Source organism: Convolutriloba macropyga, chromosome 5, assembly GCF_964194025.1.
Source record: "Convolutriloba macropyga chromosome 5, txConMacr16.3, whole genome shotgun sequence".
Classification (NCBI taxonomy): Eukaryota; Metazoa; Xenacoelomorpha; order Acoela; family Convolutidae; genus Convolutriloba; species Convolutriloba macropyga.
Window position 1 is genome coordinate 19501225 of NC_134472.1, and position 20220 is coordinate 19521444.

Genomic DNA, 20220 nt, shown 5'->3' on the forward strand with positions numbered 1-20220 from the left:
TGTGAAACAAAACCCAATGCAGTAATACGGAACTCCCCTTTGATCATTTCGTTCAAAAATCTGATAAAAATTAGCGCTCGGTATTAATAGCAAATTTTATCACATTTAAAATTCCCATGGGCCGCCGAGGCGCGGCCAGGGTGCACGAAGCTTGGCCAAATGTACTACATACATTTAAAATTTGATTTTAAAAACAGCCAGCAGATTGCCGGAATAGCTGCGAAATAGACTTGCGTTCCGTAGAATACGGCCGTTAGTTGAGAAAAATAAGCTGGTCGGAAAATTTGGCTTTCAGCTTTGCTGTATGAACAAATGTAAACCAGACGAGTAGCACCAGACGACGAAGCGAAAAACAAAATCGGGTGATTTCCGAAACGCATCGAAGTTTTCAGAATTAATAAGAACGTAAACCTAAATAAATATCAAACAGAAAAAACTTCCTGACAAAAACAATAAAAACTAAATGTAACACTTTATGAATGAAATAATAGGAATGATTTAAACGCTATGTGAGTTAGAGAAAACACAAACTGTAGGTTTTAATTCTGGCAGCTCTCAAAAATCGACTTAAAACAGCACTGACAGATATAAACAGCGCTTTTAAACCTCAGATTTTGGTAGACAATTCATACCGCTAGTTCTTCAAAAATCAAGCAGAAAATGATCATTCAAACGAAGAGCACTTTCAGCACACAACCATTCCACACAAAAAAATTTGCTTCAATTGTAGAACTTGACAACAAATAGTTTTTTATTAATTATTTTTTCACAGGAGGACTTGTTGACGAGCTGAAAACAATATGTCACAAAAATTCAACTGACCCAATCGAATGAAACAATTCAGAACATAGCTGGCAAATTGTCAGAAAATAGCTGCAATGGCTTCGTAGATCTGCAGTCTCAAAAATAGTTTAAAAAACAGACCAAAATAATTACTCTTTTCATTAAAGGATGAGATGTTATATTTTGATTAACAATCTGTATAAGTTATTGCTGCCTCTATTAGCTGCTCTCAAGTAACCTTCATTTAGAGTGACACACATTCACTTGACCTTATCTTTTTGAATTTAAGAAAAGTCAATTTCAAAGTGATGAAGCCATTTCTGAGAGTGAGGTAAGTCGCAAATGAACAAAAAAAACTCCTCTTAAAGTGAAAATGAGGTCACGCACGCACTTCAGTTGAACTAGCATGACCGAATGAACAAAAATCAGATTTGCAGTGGTTGTGACGTCATATGGTCGTAAAAAAATCATGATGGCGATATAAAAAAACCATCGCTGTGCGGCTATTAATAAAGAAATAAGCACTACTTGAACTTCGAAACCAAGCTCCAAAAAACGCTTTCCACTACTACTTATGCCCACAAGTAACTTACTGATGAGCGAGCAAATTATCCCTTACATAAAGATAACGAAACAAAAAATCAAACAAATAAAATAAAGAAAAGTTACTGAAACCCGAATACACAAATGATTGGATTGATGACAAATTTACTGCTAAAAACCAAACATTTCTAACGGATTTCAAGGGAGCTCAAAACAAATAATAAAACTACAGAATAACAATGAAGAGGTACGAATAAAGAATTTTGCAAACGTTTGTTTTCTAAAATCCTTTTTAATTTAACATACAGATAACAATTAATTCTCCTGCAATTCTTCAGAACCATGCTGATTACAACACTATTTCGGCGGAAAATAGCCAAAATAGTTTGGTAGATCTGCAGTCTAATAAGATAATCAGCAGAACTAAAAAGCAAAAATTCCCTCTTTTTTATTAATTCCTTAGACGTTATGAGTTGCTTAGGAATCTGCTGCATAATTTAATGCTGCTTCTCCTCTCTCCTCCCAAATAACCTTCAATTAGAGTGACATACAATCTGCTGAACCTATATCCTTGAAATAAAGTTTAGTTAAGTTAAAAATGAGGAAAGTCGCATTTGAGAAAATGAACTTCTTTCTGGCCAAAAAATTATTCACGCAAATGAACAAAACACCGCAAACCTGAAATTCTAATTGAAAAAATTGAAAAAAAGAACGATGGGCAAGGTTCCCGAAGCTCACAAACTCAAATTTCTGATGTAAAGTCCAAGAAATAAACAAAACATATTCGAACTAAGAGTTGGCAGAGTTACTACATTAGAGCTGCAGTAAAAAAAAGGAGAGCGCCTATATAATAAACTCTGAGAGGCTGACAGCGGCTATTATTAATACATACAGAAGGCTCGCCTGAACAACCATCAAAAACTACAGTCATTTGTAAAGATATACAAAATCTTCGTAAACCTAGCAGGAAGGAGAAACTTTGAGAGAAAATTGGCTATCGTTTCTAGGGGAATGGATAACTTCTATTGTAAGGTTCCTAGCCTGAACACGTCTTGAGAAAAAATAGGGAAAAAAAGATTGATACAAAATCCAATTCGTTAAAAAAGAAACAAAAGAAAAAATGCAAAACTCAGAAAACAATAAAACATAGCTGGCAGATTGCAAGAAAATAGAAGTGCAGCCAGATCTGCAGTCTCGAAAAGATAGTGGGCAAACAGACCTAAAAAAGTCTTTTCCTTAAATGCTGAGATCCTATATTTTGAATTAGAATCTGTTTAACTTGTTGTTGCTTCTACTAGCGGCCCACAAATACCCGTCAATTAGAGTGACAGGCACTTACTTGACCTCGTATCTTTGAATTAAAGTCAAATTCCGAGTGAATAAAACACTCGCTTCACTGCGAGTGAAGAAACGTCACGAAAGCAAATCCGTCGAAACTGCATTAGTAAAAAACAAAAGGCAGATTTGAAGTAAGCATGACTTCATATGGACGTAAAACAAAATTTGACGACGAGAAACCAAACAAAAGGCCAATAAAAGACCCAGTTATCGCTTTGCTGCTATCAAAAAATGACAATAAGTGATATAAAAAATGACGGAAAAGAAATTATTGCAGGTCCTTCGCGATTGACAAACGGTTGGTCACAGTTTTTATGAGGGTGCAGCTTTTATGGGTAAAAAAATTTGACGGAAACATTAACCACTCAGCTATAATGACTTTGATTTTCTTTCGCTCACAGTCGCTTTTACCAACAAGAGCAACTTAGACCACTCAAAAATCAAGAACTAAAGATTGAAAAAATCAGTCAATAATGTTCTAAAACAAAACGCAAAAACAGTTGAAGCAACAAATTCAAATAAAGACACACACGTTTACAACAATTGCATCGAACTTCGTTCGAGAGCAATTAGTAAAAAAATCTAACAAAATCTAGCAATTAACAAAACCTAGAATATCAGTGCCAAATCGCACTTTAAAATACAGTATTGGACACGCAAAAACACTCTTAAAAAATGATTAGAGCTAGATAGTTTTGATCGTCTAATCCAACAACATTCAATGTTTAAAACAAGCAATAAGAATCGACCAAATGCGCGAAAAATGGCTGAAATCGGCCTACTATATGCACTACACGGTGAAAAATTTCTCAGTGTCAAAAAGTCATGTAAAAATTGCGGTACATGAATAGACTCTTATCTATCTCAAAAAATTATTCACAACAGCGTTTTAGTTACTATCACTTTCACTTTTTGTTACTCACTTCCTGTAGAAAACCTTAAATAGAATACCGACCGAAAACCAATACTTCTCTTCAAGTAGTTAAAAAACAGGAACAAAGCAATATAATTAAGCTCAGCTTAAAGTTTTGCAGCTATGAAAAAAAAACTTTGATACATTATAAGTTATGTCACTTAGAAAATATTATGGTAAATAATCGTTCTGTTAGTTTAAACATTAGGATAAATTATTGGGCATTTTGGTCATATTGAGTATTTTGTCATTGATTATTTTGTCTCGATACCCAGAAAAATGAAAATAGCTGGCAGATTGCCAGAAAATAGCCGCAATAGATTCGTAGATCTGCAGTCTAAAAAAAACAGTAAAAAAGACCGAGCAAAAAAAATTCGTGTTTTCATTGAAGGCTGATCTGTTGTATTTTGATTGAAAATCTGTTTAAGTTATTGCTGCCTCTATTAGCTGGTCTCAAATAACCTTCAATTAGAATAACACACACCCATTTGACCTTATCTCTTTGATATAAAGTAAATAAAAGTCAATTTCAAAGTGAGGAAGTCATTTTTGAGAGTGAGGTAAGTCAAGTGTGATAAAAAATTTAATCACGCGAATGAACAAAAAACCTCGCTCCATTAAGAGCGACAAATGACGTCACGCATGCAATTCAATTGAAATTGCATGAACGAATGAACAAAAAGTGGCTGTGACGTCATATGGTCGTAACAAAAATCTTGCCGACGAAATAAAAAACATAGCAGGGCAAGTCCTGACGTACAATTCCAAGAACTTTCATTGACTAAACAGAAAACTAGGCCTAGAACGGACTATGAATGGATTGGGAAAACCATTAAGAAAAAAATCCGATCCAAAAAATCGAAAAAACTCTAAAAATTAAAGTGAAATTGCCGCATGTGAACAAAAAACCACTAGGGAGAAAGCGAACTTTTGTTCCAACACCGTTTTCTCACTCTGCTTTAAATTTAGAGCAAAAAAATTTCACGCCGCAAAAAAACCACTCGCTTTTTCGCTCCACTTCCTGTTTCGGCGTGACCAAAATCACTACTCCAATTTGACTTCAAAAATCATGAATGTGTGAACATATCTTAAGACAGGGTCCGTATTGGGTGCTAAAAAAAGACAGCGCCCCAATTCAATTCAAATTCTTTGAATTGTGAAAAACCAAGAGAAGGCCAATAATAGCCCCAGCTATCGCTGTGCGGCTATTTAAAAGTTTCCAAATAATTGACTGAACGTACTCAGCATGGAATGCAAGCCTCTCCTGTTGGTCGACATCATTTCGGAGAAGAGGGTGAAGTGCGATGCGTCTGAGGATAGTACTGGCAAAGAGTCCCGCTGCAATCTGTTCAGTTCCCTCCTCCCAGAAAAACCTCATCATGTCATAGCGCATCAGAAGCATCGAGTAGATGAAGAGCTCACGCGTGGCACTGCTGAAGGCTACAAAAACAAGAACAATTTAATATTTACCGCTAGTTTTATGCTAAATGTTAAAAGCAAAATAGTATAATGAAAAATCTGACACTTTTTTCACGACGCTCAATTGAGAATTTACGGCGCTTACGGCCGACAGATAGAACCGAAAGAAAATAGTTTGTCATTTTCTTAAAGCTTGCAAGACAATCGAAAATGAATCTTTGGTAATAAATGGCCTTCTCTGACTGATATTTTAGCAATATTTCATTTACAAATGCATTCAGAACATAAATTATTGCATGTGAGATAAACGCTCTCTAAAACATTTTTTGAAGCTCAGCTTGGTCCCAATAGACAAAAATTCAACTGAATTGTCCTTACGTTCATCTGGTTTTGAATTGGGTCCCTTTAAGTCGGAGTACTTCTCGTCAAAGTAGAGGGAGATATAGTTGGGACTAATGAAGTCACGCAGAATCTCACCAATCATCTTCAGTCGGAAAGTTCCACTACCCTTCAAGGCAAAGCAAAGGTTGAATTTTGAAGCCATAGTGGGAAAGACACAAATTTTGAAAACCCGTTAAAACACCTCAGTGATGACATTGTGTTCATCTTCGGCCAAGTTGGCCGTGAAAAACTCAATCTTTTGTTCAAACATTTTACCAAAAACTGGTCTCATCACAGTTTTAGGTGATAAGCAAAATAAACTTTGAACAATAAAGTTTGACCGAAACAAAATTTCACCATGTTTTTTCTTGGTCTGTAGTCGCTAGGACTCCAGCTACAAAAATTTAACTAAACAGGGTCTGGTCTGCAGGCGACTATAAATAAGCCAGCTGGAATAGCAGCGCCATTGTTGTGGCAACTGATTTGTAATGTGTTTCAAAAGATTTTGTATTTAATATATTGTGATATGTTGTAATGAGAGTTACATTAAAAAGCAGTTTATGTATACATATACTGGTAATCGACAGTAAATAACATAACCGACAGACGCTAGTGTTGAATTGCTCTTAAACGAATTTGGTAGTTCTAGCTCCCGATTAGTTGACTAAAACAAAGGAAGGCTAGTGTCCATGCATAGCGCATCCACGACTACGAAAATAGTCCTTTAAGTTATGAGTTTATGCCCCACCAGGAGTTGTGGTGAACCATAGACTTACACTTCGAGCCCGCTTAAGATCTAAGAGCTACACAGAGACATAATTCCCTCGTTCTCTGCCAGTATCTCCCATTTCTGAGGACGAAATGTTAAATTGGACTCACAAAAATTCGCATTAAAAGACCATCAGGACCCCAATATGTGCCTCATTTGGGTGAACCATAGACTTACACATCGAGCCCGCTTAAGATCTAAGAGCTACACAGAGACATAATTCCCTCGTTGTCTGCCAGTATCTCCCATTTCTGAGGACGAAATGTTAAATTGGACTGACAAAAATTTGCATAAAAAGACCATCAGGACCCCAATATGTGCCTCAAAATTTGCTTAAGAGCAATTATTAATGCGGCAACTAACACTGTTGGACTGACATTTAAAACATTGAAAAGCACTATACCTGTTCTCTTACTTGCTCTTCCTAAATACCCACAATTAACAATCAGTTAATTAAACGCTCGATGAGCTGAAACAATTTTGATTAAACAAATTCATTTTCGATTGAAATTTTGAGAGTACTCACCATTTTCTGATTGAGATATTTCTTCAAGAATCCCGACTTAGCGAACTAAAACAAAAAAAACATGGTATATAAAAGCGTTAAGCAATTGACAATGATCAGCAAATATGAACTATCATTGCAAATTAAATCTTCAAATGATGATAGGTGAATTGATTCATATAAATTGGTATCCAAATATTTAACCACTTGGCGGCGGCTAAATATACCCCCTCCCAGCTTGTTGGTCACATAACCTATGGCTGCCCCAATCATGGCAATTATACCATAACAGGGGGAGGGGGCTATAATGCGAAAGACCCCTTATTTGTTATCACAAGCTGAACAAGCGATCAAGTGAAGCTTGAAAAGAACTAAAAGCTCCAACAGTAACCTTGAACTTGAATTGGACTGCATTTGGGGTTCCGGTGTGAAAAAAAAACAAACAAAAAATGGACTTCCGACGACGAAAAACGGGATCTTTTCAGTTTACCCCCCCCCCCCCCCCCCCCCAGTTACAGAGCAAATAGTTACATAGTAAATCATTATGTAAAAATATTGCACGTGAGTCGGGGGAGGGGGGGTGCAAATTATATGCGCCGACTAAGGTGGGGGGCACAAACGGAAAAGATCCGAAAAACGAAGAAACCGAATGCAGTTGCAAAATAGCTACTCTTGGCAAAAAGCGAAGAAACAATTAAAAAATGACTCATAATCTCTCGCAACAGAGTCATAGCAAGTACAAAACGACGTACTACGCAAAAATTCACAAAGTTTGCGGTAAAAACAAGTGAAAAAGTCAGATGAGGCAGTCAATTGATAGTGAAGAGACCAAACGTATTCGGAAGAACTCTGGAAACTATGCGAAAAACTGACCAGAGTTACAGCAAAACTGAAATCCTAACTGAAAAAAAACAATGCGTACGTTTCCGGAAGCTCAAAAACTTTGTTGTAAAGTCTAAGAAACAAACTCAACAAAAATATCCGAACTAAGAGTTGGCATAGTTACTACTTAAGAGGTCTGTAGTCAAAATAATGCATACAAAAGCCTTGCCTCAAGAAACCATCAAAAAGTCTATTCATTTGAAAATATAGGCACAGACTTTGCAAATCTAGCAGGCAAGAGAAACGTCGTTATCGTTTCCACCTCTTTATCCCATTTCTGAAGTAGAAAAGTCAAATGGGTCAGGCGAAAAATCGGTCAAGCGAGAAATTACATAAAGAGACAAACAGGATTAAAATATTTGCTACAAACTGCTTTCGAGAGCAATTAACAATGATTTCCTAAAAAGTGCTTTGTAAGTCATTTATGATAAAACATTTCTACAATAACTCAGCGTTAACGAGGATAATAGATGCTGACATTACGCCACAAAACAGCAGCTGAAGTGTGGCATCGACAAAGAGTGTGTGTGAGAGTGAAAGAGATAGAGTGAGAGAGATAAACGGTGAACGAAAAGAGGAAAGAAAATCTAAACGACAGAGAGAGAGAGAGAGAGAAATAGAGCTTGAAATATTTTTCATGCTGGGATTCAACTCTGCAGCTTCTAGTTTTCTAGCCTTGTTAGTAAACAAATCATATAGAAAAAAAAACTGAAAGGCAAAATTTGAAAAGAAAAATTTCCAGATTTCGCAGTAAAAAAATCAAACCCCTTTTTGGTCACTGGGATTCTGTCAAAAAGCCATCTGCAAAATCTAAAAAGCTTTGTTGGCCAGTAATGATCGTTAAACTCAGAAAAGGACAAAAAATATTCAAACATTTTGAAAACAATCGCAAATTTTAACAAAATCTTGCTTAAATTCAAGATATTAATATCTTCAAATCCACTTCATTGTCTCAAGAGAGTATCCAGTATCCCTGTTTTAAGCCTGAAATAGTTTCACTGGCTCATAAAGATCCATAAACTTGGAATATGATAATAATTTTCTGAAAGATTGAAAGAAAAATTAAACATTATTCAAAAATTACTAAAACTGGAGTCATATAAATATTGCAAATAGAACATACCCTGCAGATTGCCGGAAAATAGCCACTGTTGATTCCATTAAGCATGATTGAGATTGAAAGAATAGAAGATATCGAAAAAAAAAGATTTCTGTACAAAAAATAAGTCCGATTTATTTTGATGGCATTTCGTCGTTGAACATACTTCTGTTTCTTAGAGAGAGGCTACAGGGGCTACTATCAATACCAAAAGGCATAAGAGATGGTAACTAAGACTTATAGGAACGACGTTCAAACAGCGGGCATCTAAAATTGGGCTATATGTGTTTATCGCGTTTCTATTTCTGACTTCAATTTTTTATTCTGACTCTGTTCATTTTGAATTGCTTTGCTGAGCAACTGATGTTCAAATTCACTTTTAGCAGAATGAGAGGAGAGAGAAACTAGCCTAGAGAAGTCAAAAAGATTTCACGCAAAATGCTGAAAAAGCGGCAAAATGGTAAAGCGAAAAAAAGTTCGACGAAGTAAAAAAAAATAGGAGCGCTATAATAGCCGGCTGAGAAGATGAGGGCGGCTATTAATCACCATTCCATCAAACCTAGAAACTATGCAGCAGCTTATTATCAAACCCCGGAGGAGTTCCCAGGGCCCCTGGTGCCGGAAAAAATTCAAAGAGATTTTTAAAAAAAACTTGAAATCGCAAACATTTTAAAAACTTGCTTAAAATCGTGATATTTAAATCTTGAAAACCATTCTATTACATCAACCTCTAAGAAACGCCCTACAACCCATAAGTATAAGTCTCAAAAACAGTTTGAGCTGAAACAGACCTGAAAGGCTCTAAGAGCACTTAATGCCCGCTGAGCGCTACTTGTTAATCCGTTTTGAGGACGAAAAGTCAAATGGGTCAGACGAAGAATCGGTCAAGCGAAAAACTGCATAAAAAAGACCGACAGGACTGATATAATTGCTACAAACTTCGTTTGAGAGCAATTAATTAACTCCGCCAAGTTGCAAATCAACAATACTCAATCATAGCTTAAATGCTATTGAGGTAATGACAACCGTCAGCTTCAAACAAATAATTAAAATAGAAGACATAAGCAACCTTTTATTCGCAATTGCATGAAGATCCTATCAAAAAAGCTCGAGAAAACAGTGGTTATTTGTGTGGCAAGAGAAAAAGAAGACTCGCTCCAAAAACAAAGATCTGTTTTGAAAGAAAATCTTTGAAAAAGTCTTTCGCATTAGCTTACCTCCATTATAAAATTACCTCTAAAATTTGACTTTGACTCTGAACAGACCTCAACCAAAATTTGTCAATACAAAAAGAATCCAAAAAATTATGTGCATTTTAAGTTAATTATAAGAACAACCTCCAACTCTATTTCCTAGAGAACCAGCTCTACTGATTACATGGTACACAGAAAGCTGTCAAAGTTAGCTGCTCATTCCCGAAATGATACGATTGCAGTAATGCACCATTAGAAAACACGCATACTATCGCGTTTTAATAGCATTCGTGAAAAAAAGGATTGTGAAAAGGGAACATGAATCGACTAACGTCGGATGAACTGCTCTCAACCAACAGGATATAAAAAGACAAACACTTTTACTTAAAAAAACTTTGCATAAAAAGACAAACACGTTTACAATTATTACTTCAAATTTCGTTCGAGAGCAATCAAAAAGACAGAGCACCAATACAAGTGCTCATGGACGTATCACAGAAGTCCTCTTGTGCTAGAATTGATTAAGATAATTTGAAAATTTAAAAATGTTGCATTCATTTTTACAATGAGAGAACAATTCTATCGTGCGGCTGCAGTTGCAGTTAGTCTCTATATTTTGTGAGTTTCTTGCACTTAATCTATTCGTGCAACTCTGTCTTATATTACCAACTAACTTTTGGATTTTTTAATGATTGCTTTCAATCAAAACCAACTTGGCACAAATTTTCCAAGCCAGGAAACAAACTCTTTTGGGCAGCCATTGAAAACAGACAACCATTAAATACTTTCGGCGGCCATTGCAAACAAAATGGATACAATAGCATGCAATAGGTAATCTGCAGATTAAATTGACTTCTGAGCTGAAAACGAAAACAAATCTTGTAGACAGACCATTATCTGTTTAATACTTTCTTTGCAAAATCAAGAATACACTGCGAAAAGCGTTATGTAAAATGTTAAGTCCACAAAAATGGATGAAAGAACGATGGGATGTGCTTCTCAAACAGTTGATGAACTCAGAATTCAATATTAGCCACACATCACACCAACTTGCACCATTATTATTATTAACATCACACATCCAACTTCGGGCAACAAGGTCAAAACATAGCCATGTCATAATGTTCAGACAACGGAAGATGAATCTAAATATCAGCACCTGCATCAAGAATCTATCTCAATAACGAAGCTAGATCCTCGGAGATTATAAAGCTTAAAAAATTGAGATCTATTGTGTTTCGGTCCCCAGCTTAGAGGGCACATAACTGTTACTCCTCCCAGGCGCACGTGCTAATTTTTCCATAGTAACGCATGCTAAAATACCGGCGAAACAGAATAGATCCAAAAATTGTTGCTCGATGCATTATTTAAAATCTACACTTACTGGTCCGGTAGTCTGAAAACGAGAACAAGCTTGAAAAACTTTACACACAACGCATAACTATATACTAGATCGGATCTATTCATCTATTCTGTCCCCCCTCTCCTCCCAGCTAAAATTTTTACGCCATCATCAAAGGGGCTATTTTTACAAAGTAAACAATATAAACTGTCTCACATAAATTATTATTGGGGGTCATATCCGAAATTGAGGGGCGAAACCGTATAGATCCTATTTGTGTTATTCGCAACACAAAAAATCATTGTTTTAAGCACATAGATAGAGAGAGAGAGAGAGGATTACGTACAGATTTGACGTATAGTTCGTGTAGTATCTTGGGTGTGAGCCACTCTTTCAAAATGACCCCGTGTTCAATGAACAGTTGAATGAAGGGAACTTTAGCCTGTAGCACAGCCTGGTACATCATTAGCTGTAACTCTTTCACCTGAAACAGTTTCTAAGTTTTATTATATAAAAAAGCTAGAACTTTAGATGTTGGTCTATATACAGTCGTGGTCAAGCTTCAGCAATGACGTAACGCCTCATATTCTACTGAGCTGATGTAACCATGTATTTCGGTCTGGTTGGGATTATGAGAGCGTATAAGAGACATTTGTACCACAAAAGTGACTAATGATAGAAGTGGTGACGGTATGCCAGAACAGGAATGATTCGCCAGGTAAGGTACCCACTTCCACCATTACTAAAGTGGTATTATAATCCTCTTTCCTATTATAATCCCGAAACGAAACTTTACCCCAAAACTTTTACTAGTTGACGGGTCTGTAAAATCGAACCACGCTAAACAAGCCGGGATATACTCTGTAAAGTCCTCTGCAGAAGCCACAAAACCAAAGATCTCAAACACGAAGCTTGCACCATAATTGAAATACTCTAAATGTTTTTTTTAAATACGCATGAAACATGTGTAACCGTAAAAAATACAGATCAAATTTTCCACAATAAAAAAGAAAATATTATAAACTAAATCTTACCCCAATGACATTAGCCTGAGTCTGGTCAGAGAAGATTTCCGACTTGGCAATATCCAGTCTATTCCAGGCCAGAGCTAGTTTCAGCTGCTCAAACTTGTTGGAACTCACTAAAACAAGACATTAATCTTCTAACAAAATTATTATTGGAAATTAATTTTTCGATGAAAAAATCTCATGTATAAACAAAACAATGTGTGCTTTGCCTGTCTGCCTCATCGGTCTCGGATATTATCGGTTTTGTTTTTAAACAACTTAAACAATGACTCGTACATGATTAACAGTTTCCAATGAATTGATCAATCTAGCGAAGAGATATACTAATTTAGGAGTGAGAATTGTAAACTGCCGGCCGATTGCCGAAAAAATGAACACTTTTCACTTTATTCTGAAACTGCATTTAAAAAAGAAGAGAAAACACAAAATGACAGTTTCAAAGAGTCAAAAAAGATTTGTGTACTAGTGTGCATTTAATTTTTGGAGCCAATTTTCAGCTCAATTGAGCTTATGAAGCTGGACAGTATTAAGCTTAAAACTGACGTCAATCAGCATACGCTCCATTGAACTCTGAGGATATAACACACTTTCATTTAATTACCGGGGAACCGGCAGATTGAAGTATACAACGAAAAACAAAGACCAAACCATCAAACTCTAATGCCTAAAAATTAAATAAGAGATGAGGAAATTAAACCACAATTGGATGCAAATTTTTAAAACGTCCTTCCCAACTTGACTATTACTCCTTCATCGTTAACTACAGCATATTCTCCAGTACTAGAAAACTGTTGCCAAGAAAAATGGGTCTTTTTTTGATTGATACGACAGATTACTCGAGCCTGTTATCGACACCGCCAATGACCAACTCAGGAAAGAGTCATATTTCTACAATTCTGAAAATTTGAAACATAATCGACTAACGTCGAGCGAATTGCTCTCTAACGACCGGTGTGCAGTTGGCTTAGTCAGTAGCTAGCCACAGTTTAGTGAGGCTAGCATTAGCTTAGTTGAACGGGCGGGAGGTGAGCGAAGCGGCGGGGGGTGGGGGGAGCGGTTTTTGGCTGCATGGGGCTCTTACGGCCTGAACAATTTGCAGGGGTCGGGATTGGGGGGGGGGGGGGGTGAAGTAAGAGGGGGCTAATTTGTGTGTGTGTGTGGGGGGGGTTAACCTCATACAACCGCTCTTCAAACCATAAGTATCGCCCTTCACACCATAAGTACAAGTCTCCAAAACAGTTTCTCTGAATCTCATACTTGGAGACCAGTGAGCTGAAAAGCTCTCACACCACTTAATTCCTGCTGGGAGTTACCTGTTTACCCCGTTTTTGAGGACGAAAAGTCAAATAGGTCAGACGAAAAATCGGTCAAGCGAAAAATTGCATAAAACAGACCGACAGGACTTATATAATTGCTATAAACTTCATTAGAGAGCAATTAAAAAAAATGCTACAAACTTTGTTTGAGAGCAATTAAAAAAAATGAACGGTAAATTGAACCCTACCACTTTTTGAATCGAATTTTTTTGGTCTGATCTCGGTAGTCTTTTTATACTCTATGGCCTCAACAGTCTATTTTGCTGCTGCTGTCCGGCAGTCTGTGGGCTAAGTGATGTTTCATTACATGTTAAAAACTCAGCGGCCGGCGAGTCAAAAAAGACTAGCAAAACCAGACCCAAAAATGCTATTCAAAAATGATACGGTTAAGTTTACCATTCATTTTTTTTTTCAATTTTTACTGATGTCATACATTAATGTCTTTGCAGCAAGAAAGCCCTATAATCATCTAACTTTTGGTGACTTCTGTTTAATTTCAATTACATTCTAATTTTTGTTTTAATAAGTGAGTGCAGAAGTAATCTTAGTGAGTCTTGGGCGATCAAGTCTTGGGTGATCAAGAAAATTATACCACGCGTGATCCGTATATACACACAATTTATGTACAACCATTCGGTGAAGAAAGTTTATATACATTAAGAAAGAGTTTGAGTTCTTGTTAAAATTGAGTTTTGGAAATCACTGTATTAAAACACTTCTTCAGCGTCAGGTGGACTCAGCCATTTCAAGTGCCGTGCAGGACTTCTACTGGCTGATATCGACATTGTACTTGAATTGGTCGTTTGACCTCTTGGCTAGCCTCGTAGAGTATGAGGGACGAGTTTTAATTGCTTCAGGTAAGTAAGCTCTTATAGTAACTGATCAATAATAAACAAACAAACAAAAAAATAACAAAATACAATAAATTTGCAAGTTAAAATTAAAAAAAGAAGGAATCGATGTTCTTTGGTGGGGCTCGAACCACCTTCTGCGCATCTGCTGATCGGTTACCGCACTGGACCAAACCATCGTTCTTCACTTCACTCTAACTTTTCTTAGAGTTCATCCACATAGAATATATCTTCTGGTTCAAATCAAGTCGTAAAATCTCACCACTTGAAAGACGAAGAATTTCGTTTTTGATATTAAAAAAAAATGAGTTCGTTTAAATTGAAGATAATAGGATTGAGATCTAAAACAAATATGTTTTCAACTTCAATTAAAAGAAGTAATGATGTGATAAAAAGTGCTACGCTGACCTAAACCGTAAAACCACTGAAACCAAACCGCGCGTAGCACATTGCAACTTGGACTGTTGTTCTTCTTTTCTTTAAATCAGTGGAGTATCAATAAAACATGTTCTAAAAACTGTAATGATATCGAAATAAGAGACAATGGCAAAGCAGGGATTCAAAATTCCGCCGTAAAATTTGTCCATTTCGCGTTCGCGCTTTTAGCCGCTGCACCGTTTGGTTAATATTCAAGTTTAAAGGATATGTTGATAAAAGCTGCTGAGAGCGACTTGGGTTGTGAAAATGTAAAAAGAAGAAGAAATGAAGCCTTGGTGGGGCTCGAACCACCTTCTGCGCATCTGCTGATCGGTTAGCGCACTGGACCAAACCATCGTGCTTGATCGTTTTTTGTTCGTATTTGTTTTCACTTCACTGTAAGTTATGGGAGGAAGGCTTTGGTAATCTGTTCAGCCCCGAATTTGCTATGCAAGCGGCTGGCTGAACAGAAGGAGACAAAGGAGTGAAATGGAATAAAAGTGAGTTGTATCTGTACCCGAATTGACTAAGCAAGCGGCTGGCCATATACTAGTAATGTGTCTGATGAGTTTAAGAGACGCATGTGTCAGAAATACAAAATGTAGGAAAACATTCGCAAGTTGATACTTCGCGGCTTCGAACTCCTGCCAATTCGACTTGTCAATTTCGTTTTTTCGTATTTCACCGCTGCGCCATTTTGCTCTGCTGTAACACGTAAAGTAAATCTTTTTGAGCCAGCTGTAGGTAACTGACGCTTTAATCGAGATAGAGCATAAATCAAATAGCAAAAGTTGAAGAGAGTTGGACTCGAACCGTAGTTGTTGGTACAGAGTTCTTCCAGTTCAACCCCCCCTCACAACCGCGCTGCTGGCTAATAATTTTCTGTTTTTTCGTTTGCTGGTTATCTATTTCGTATGTTTGTTTTTTTCTTCTCTGCGCAGATTTCAAAATATAGTTGCACCTCCTTTTTCTCCAGTTTTGTCCTCGTATTCCTATTGATTATTTTCCCAAGTTTTCCACTGTCTTCAGTCCGACTACCGATCTTTGCTGGAAAACGATGAATGATCTTGAAACTAGGGATACGCTGGGGCTCGATCCTTGTTCTGTCATTCGACAGTATTTTGATCTTCTATCTACGCCGAACGTCCATAGTGCGGCAGTTAATCATTTTTTATTTTAGTATTGAAGGTGGTCGAGAGTACTTTTGCAAGTGTTTAGCGGGCACTGTCGCTTTTTGTGTATTAGATCTATTACAGACCGTATGTGGTGTTTAATTGCCCGACTAATATACCCATTGGCTAGTTTAATCTGAAGTTCTTTAATCATTTGCATGTTTGCCTCTTCATGGAGCTTTTGGACCCTGTAACGTCTAGGTTTTCGTAGGCAAATCCCAAGGGCCCTATCTTGGACGTGCTGTATTTTATTAATGATTGCTTGGGATTGGTCCACCCAGCAGGCATTAGAATACAAAAAAAGTGGTCGGATCCAAGTTTTATATACCAAAAGGAGACTTTCTTCGTTAATGTTTAGATTGCTAAGTCTCCACAGTTGAAATAATCTGATGTTTGCTTTCTTTACTAAACTATTCCAGTGATCTCTCCATCTGAGATGAGGAGTGAGAGTGATACCCAGAAACTTTAGCGACTCTGTTTTTCCAATGGGTACGCCTTTTATTTTTAGGTTGAGTTCAGACTCTTTCTCTGATGAGTTTTTGAAGATCATGTACTGGGTTTTATTAGGATTTATTTTAATTTTCAAGAGGTCACACCAGTCTATGAGGCTATTCAATGATGATTGCAGATTGTTTTGAATTAATTGTGTTGAGCGAGATCTGTAGTACAAGGCAAAATCGTCAGCGAACTGTGAGATCTGTGCTTTCAGTTCTGGCAATCGGCTAACGTATATAAGAAAGAGAATGGGAGCAATTACGCTACCTTGGGGCACTCCGGCTGTCGGGCAAAAGCTGGAACTTACGGTGGAATTTATCTTTACGTATACATTCCTTTGTGACAAGAATGAATTTATCCACTTAATAATTGGGATCTTTAGCTCAATTGAATATAATTTGTGGATCAACCCTAGACGCCATACAGCATCAAACGCTTTTTTAACATCCAAGCACACTAAACCAACCTTTTCGGACCACTGAAAAGCTTCACTAACGTGCTGAGTGAGTTTGATAAGGTTGTCTGTGGTACAGCGATGTTTCCTGTATGCGCTCTGAGTTTCGCCAAAAACATTTAGACTTTCACAGTGTTCTAAGACAATGTTTTTCACAACAGTTTCACACACTTTGGCGAGGCAATTCGTAAGACTAATGGGTCGATAATTTTCAGCCTTTGAGCAGTCTTTGTCTTGCTTTGGTATCATTTTTATCTGCGATTCCTTCCAATTTACTGGAACATGCGAGTTGTTAATTGAGCTAGAAATTAGGAGGCAGGCTAGGGCTTTAACATTTCTTGGTAACTCTCTGAGTAGTTTGTAGCAGATTTTATCAGGACCTGGGCATGACTTTCTCGATTCTCTCAAAATTTCATCAAATTCCTTTGTTGTAATCACAACACAAAGCTGCTCGTTGTCTACAACTGTGCCTAAAATCGCTTTAGTTTGATTTTCAATTTTCTCGCAGTGTTCAGCAATTCCTGATGAAACTGGTGTGTGATCTTTCATGGTATCCTTTAGCAATTGTTTGAACAACTCGCTTTTTTCCTGATCTGTGACTGCCTGCGACCCTTTATAGTTTAAATTTGGATAGTCCCCAGTTTTCTGTTTTGACTCGTGATCATTTGTTAGTTCTTTTATTGCTCTCCAAAAACATTTGCTGCCTTATCGCTTGCACGTTCCAAAATTTTTGATCTTTTTCTTTCTTCTGATTGCCTAATTGATCGTTTGATTTCTTTTTGTAGATAATTTATCTCGGTTCTTAGAGACCTAAAATCTTCGCCGAATGCCCCTTTTGAGCTGTATTCGCTTTCTTCTTTTCAGTTTTATCAATTTTCGTGTCTCCATACTGTAAGGAAACTTGTTTTTGATGACATAGGAATCTTCCAGCGATTTGTGTATTAATTCAACCAGGCTACTGCTAAACTGATTTAGATCATCCTTTCCCGGATACTGCGCGGGCCAAAGAATCGGTGATCTATAAGACTTTCTTGTGTTTTCTTTAAATATTCTGAGGTCAATTTTGGATTTCAATTCCAACATTTTGCTTATTTTGAGGTTCAACGTTGTAATGGTGGTTCTATGGTCACTGCCTAGATCATCTGAGACTTCAAAATTGTTAAAATTCGTAAAAACTGTACTATCGCAAAAGTGCAAATCGAGCATATTTCTGCTTTTTCCGTCAACCGACTGGTATGTGTAGTGACCGTTGTTTAGCAATCTAAAATGGCCTTTTTCAATTAGATTTAAAAGCTTCTCGCCGTTTTCGGAATCATAGGAGCTGTTTAGTTCTTGGTGGGGAGAGTTGAAGTCACTACATACGAAAACATTTGACATTCTTTCTGAGAATACTTTTACAGTGAAAGTGGTTTTCCAGGTGAATTGTGAACAGATACTATCAAAAAGTCCCCAAAAACCGGCAGCGTGATGCATAGTTTCAGTATTTCTAAGGTTTTCCCTCGGTAATCGTTCTCTTTTTCAACTGGTTCTACTCGCTTTATGACAATGTTGTTCTTTATTAAGATAACAGAACCATGGTGACCGTTGGCATAAGTTTCTGTTGCAACAATATAATTACTGAGAGGGGTTGTCTTCAGCCATTTTTTCACTTCATTTACGCAAATTATATCTATGTCTTTTTCAGCCGAAAATAAAATCTGATCGTTTATTTTGTTGTTTAGACCTCGACAGTTCCATTGCAAAATTTTTAGCTTATCCATTTTGGGTAAAGTTTTAGCTGTTTGCTAGGTTGTTAGGCGGCATTGTATTAACAGAGGTGATATTTGCAGTCTCAATGCTCTCGTGTATTCATTGACCATCAATTTTTTCATTGAAGATGCGTGAGGCGCTGTTAGAGACAATGTTTATTATATCACTGTAGGACATGGTATTGAGAACTGTTCGTATTTTACTCAGGACTTCGGCTACTAAAACAGCTATTTTTTCAGTTTGTGGCGGCAGTTCAGTGTGTTTTTGCGGTTTGAAGTTTTTTGCTACGTCAGAGTATTTATTCTCATTTATCTTTCTTGAAGCCTCAGTTAGCTTTTGCTGATAGGCCGGACAACCGCGAAAAACTGTCGCATGCACACCACCACAGTTTGAACACTTAGCGGTTTCTTTTTGAACATTGCATTCTTTAACACTGTGCTCCTGCGAGCAGCGGAGGCATCGGGTGGCGTTCCTGTATTCTTTAGCAGAGTGACCAAATTGTTGGCATTTGAAACATTGCCTTACGTGGGGTGGTTCTCGTCTTGCTTCACATCGGTATAACTGCCTACCTATTTTGACACCATGCTTTTGAGCTGCACTAACATGATTATTGGAATCAGTCATGACTCGAATTAATTTTGTTGGTTGGTTGCTGACATTCATTGCGTTGTTGTTTAGAAGCTCAGCTTTTATCTCATCTTCACTGATGCTGTGATGCACGTTTACAATTACGAAGCTTGGTTTGGTTTTTGGCTTAGGAAGTGTGTTTCTGGCATTCACAGTAGCATTTGGAAAGGCTTGAGTTAGGTTTACGGTCAGCATTAGGCATTCTCTAGAAGCGAGGTCCTCAGGTTGAATAAAAAAATCGGTATTGTTCTTCAACTCTCTTATGTGCTTTATTTTGACCACTGGAAAGTTCGATCTGATTGCTCTTGCAAACTGTATTTGTGATGGCCGTGGATCAATAGAAACAACAATAGGTCTAACGTTGGTGGTTGGAATTTGCGCTTGTTTTCTGAACCTTTTTCTTTTACTTCGCACTTCATTAAAATCGCTTTCATCTTGTGTTGTTTCGTCAGCTGTCATTCTGGCTTCAGATAAAAGCCTTTCAATTTGGCTCATTTTAACACTCAGTCTCAAAAAGGCTCTGACTTCTCGAAAAATTCTCTAATAAGACTTAATTTGGCCAAGTTTTTTTCCGTTTAAAGGGTTGATTAAAAGTAAAGTGCTAAGTTTGGTAGTGCTTGGCAAGTAAAACTTTAAGAATGGGGATTTAGGCGCTTTAAGATTGAGGGCTATTGCTTAGCAGAACGACGAAGATAAGAATTTGAAACATTTTTTTAAAGCGTAGAGACTAATTGAAAAAAAGCCGATTAAAAGTCAGGATTTTAAAAAGCAACTTTTAGTGAAAAATCTCTTTTTATAAAAGACTCACTCCCAAAGGACGTTCCTACACAAAGTGGAGTACTTGCTTGCGGCTTTCCTATCACAATTTGAGGTACTGATCCGAAAGTGACATTAATAGCGGTTTAATCATCATGGACAACAATTAGGCTAATTAGGCTAAAAGA

The 20220-nt window shown here is 37.1% G+C and overlaps 1 protein-coding gene across 7 annotated transcripts in view; it reads right to left on the reverse strand.

Annotated features, from left to right (window-relative positions):
- Positions 1-20220, reverse strand: part of LOC142339202 (transient receptor potential cation channel subfamily M member-like 2) — a 143300-nt gene that overhangs the window by 68723 nt on the left and 54357 nt on the right. For 6 of the 7 annotated variants that reach the window (XM_075389029.1, XM_075389024.1, XM_075389027.1 and 3 more), the window contains 6 exons: positions 12202-12308; positions 11514-11651; positions 6673-6717; positions 6550-6570; positions 5375-5504; positions 4819-5017 (listed from right to left, as the gene is read on the reverse strand). In XM_075389029.1, the coding sequence (XP_075245144.1) occupies positions 4819-5017; positions 5375-5504; positions 6550-6570; positions 6673-6717; positions 11514-11651; positions 12202-12308 (640 nt within the window). The remainder of the gene's footprint in view (positions 1-4818; positions 5018-5374; positions 5505-6549; positions 6571-6672; positions 6718-11513; positions 11652-12201; positions 12309-20220) is intronic. The other variant, XM_075389026.1, reaches the window with a different exon arrangement.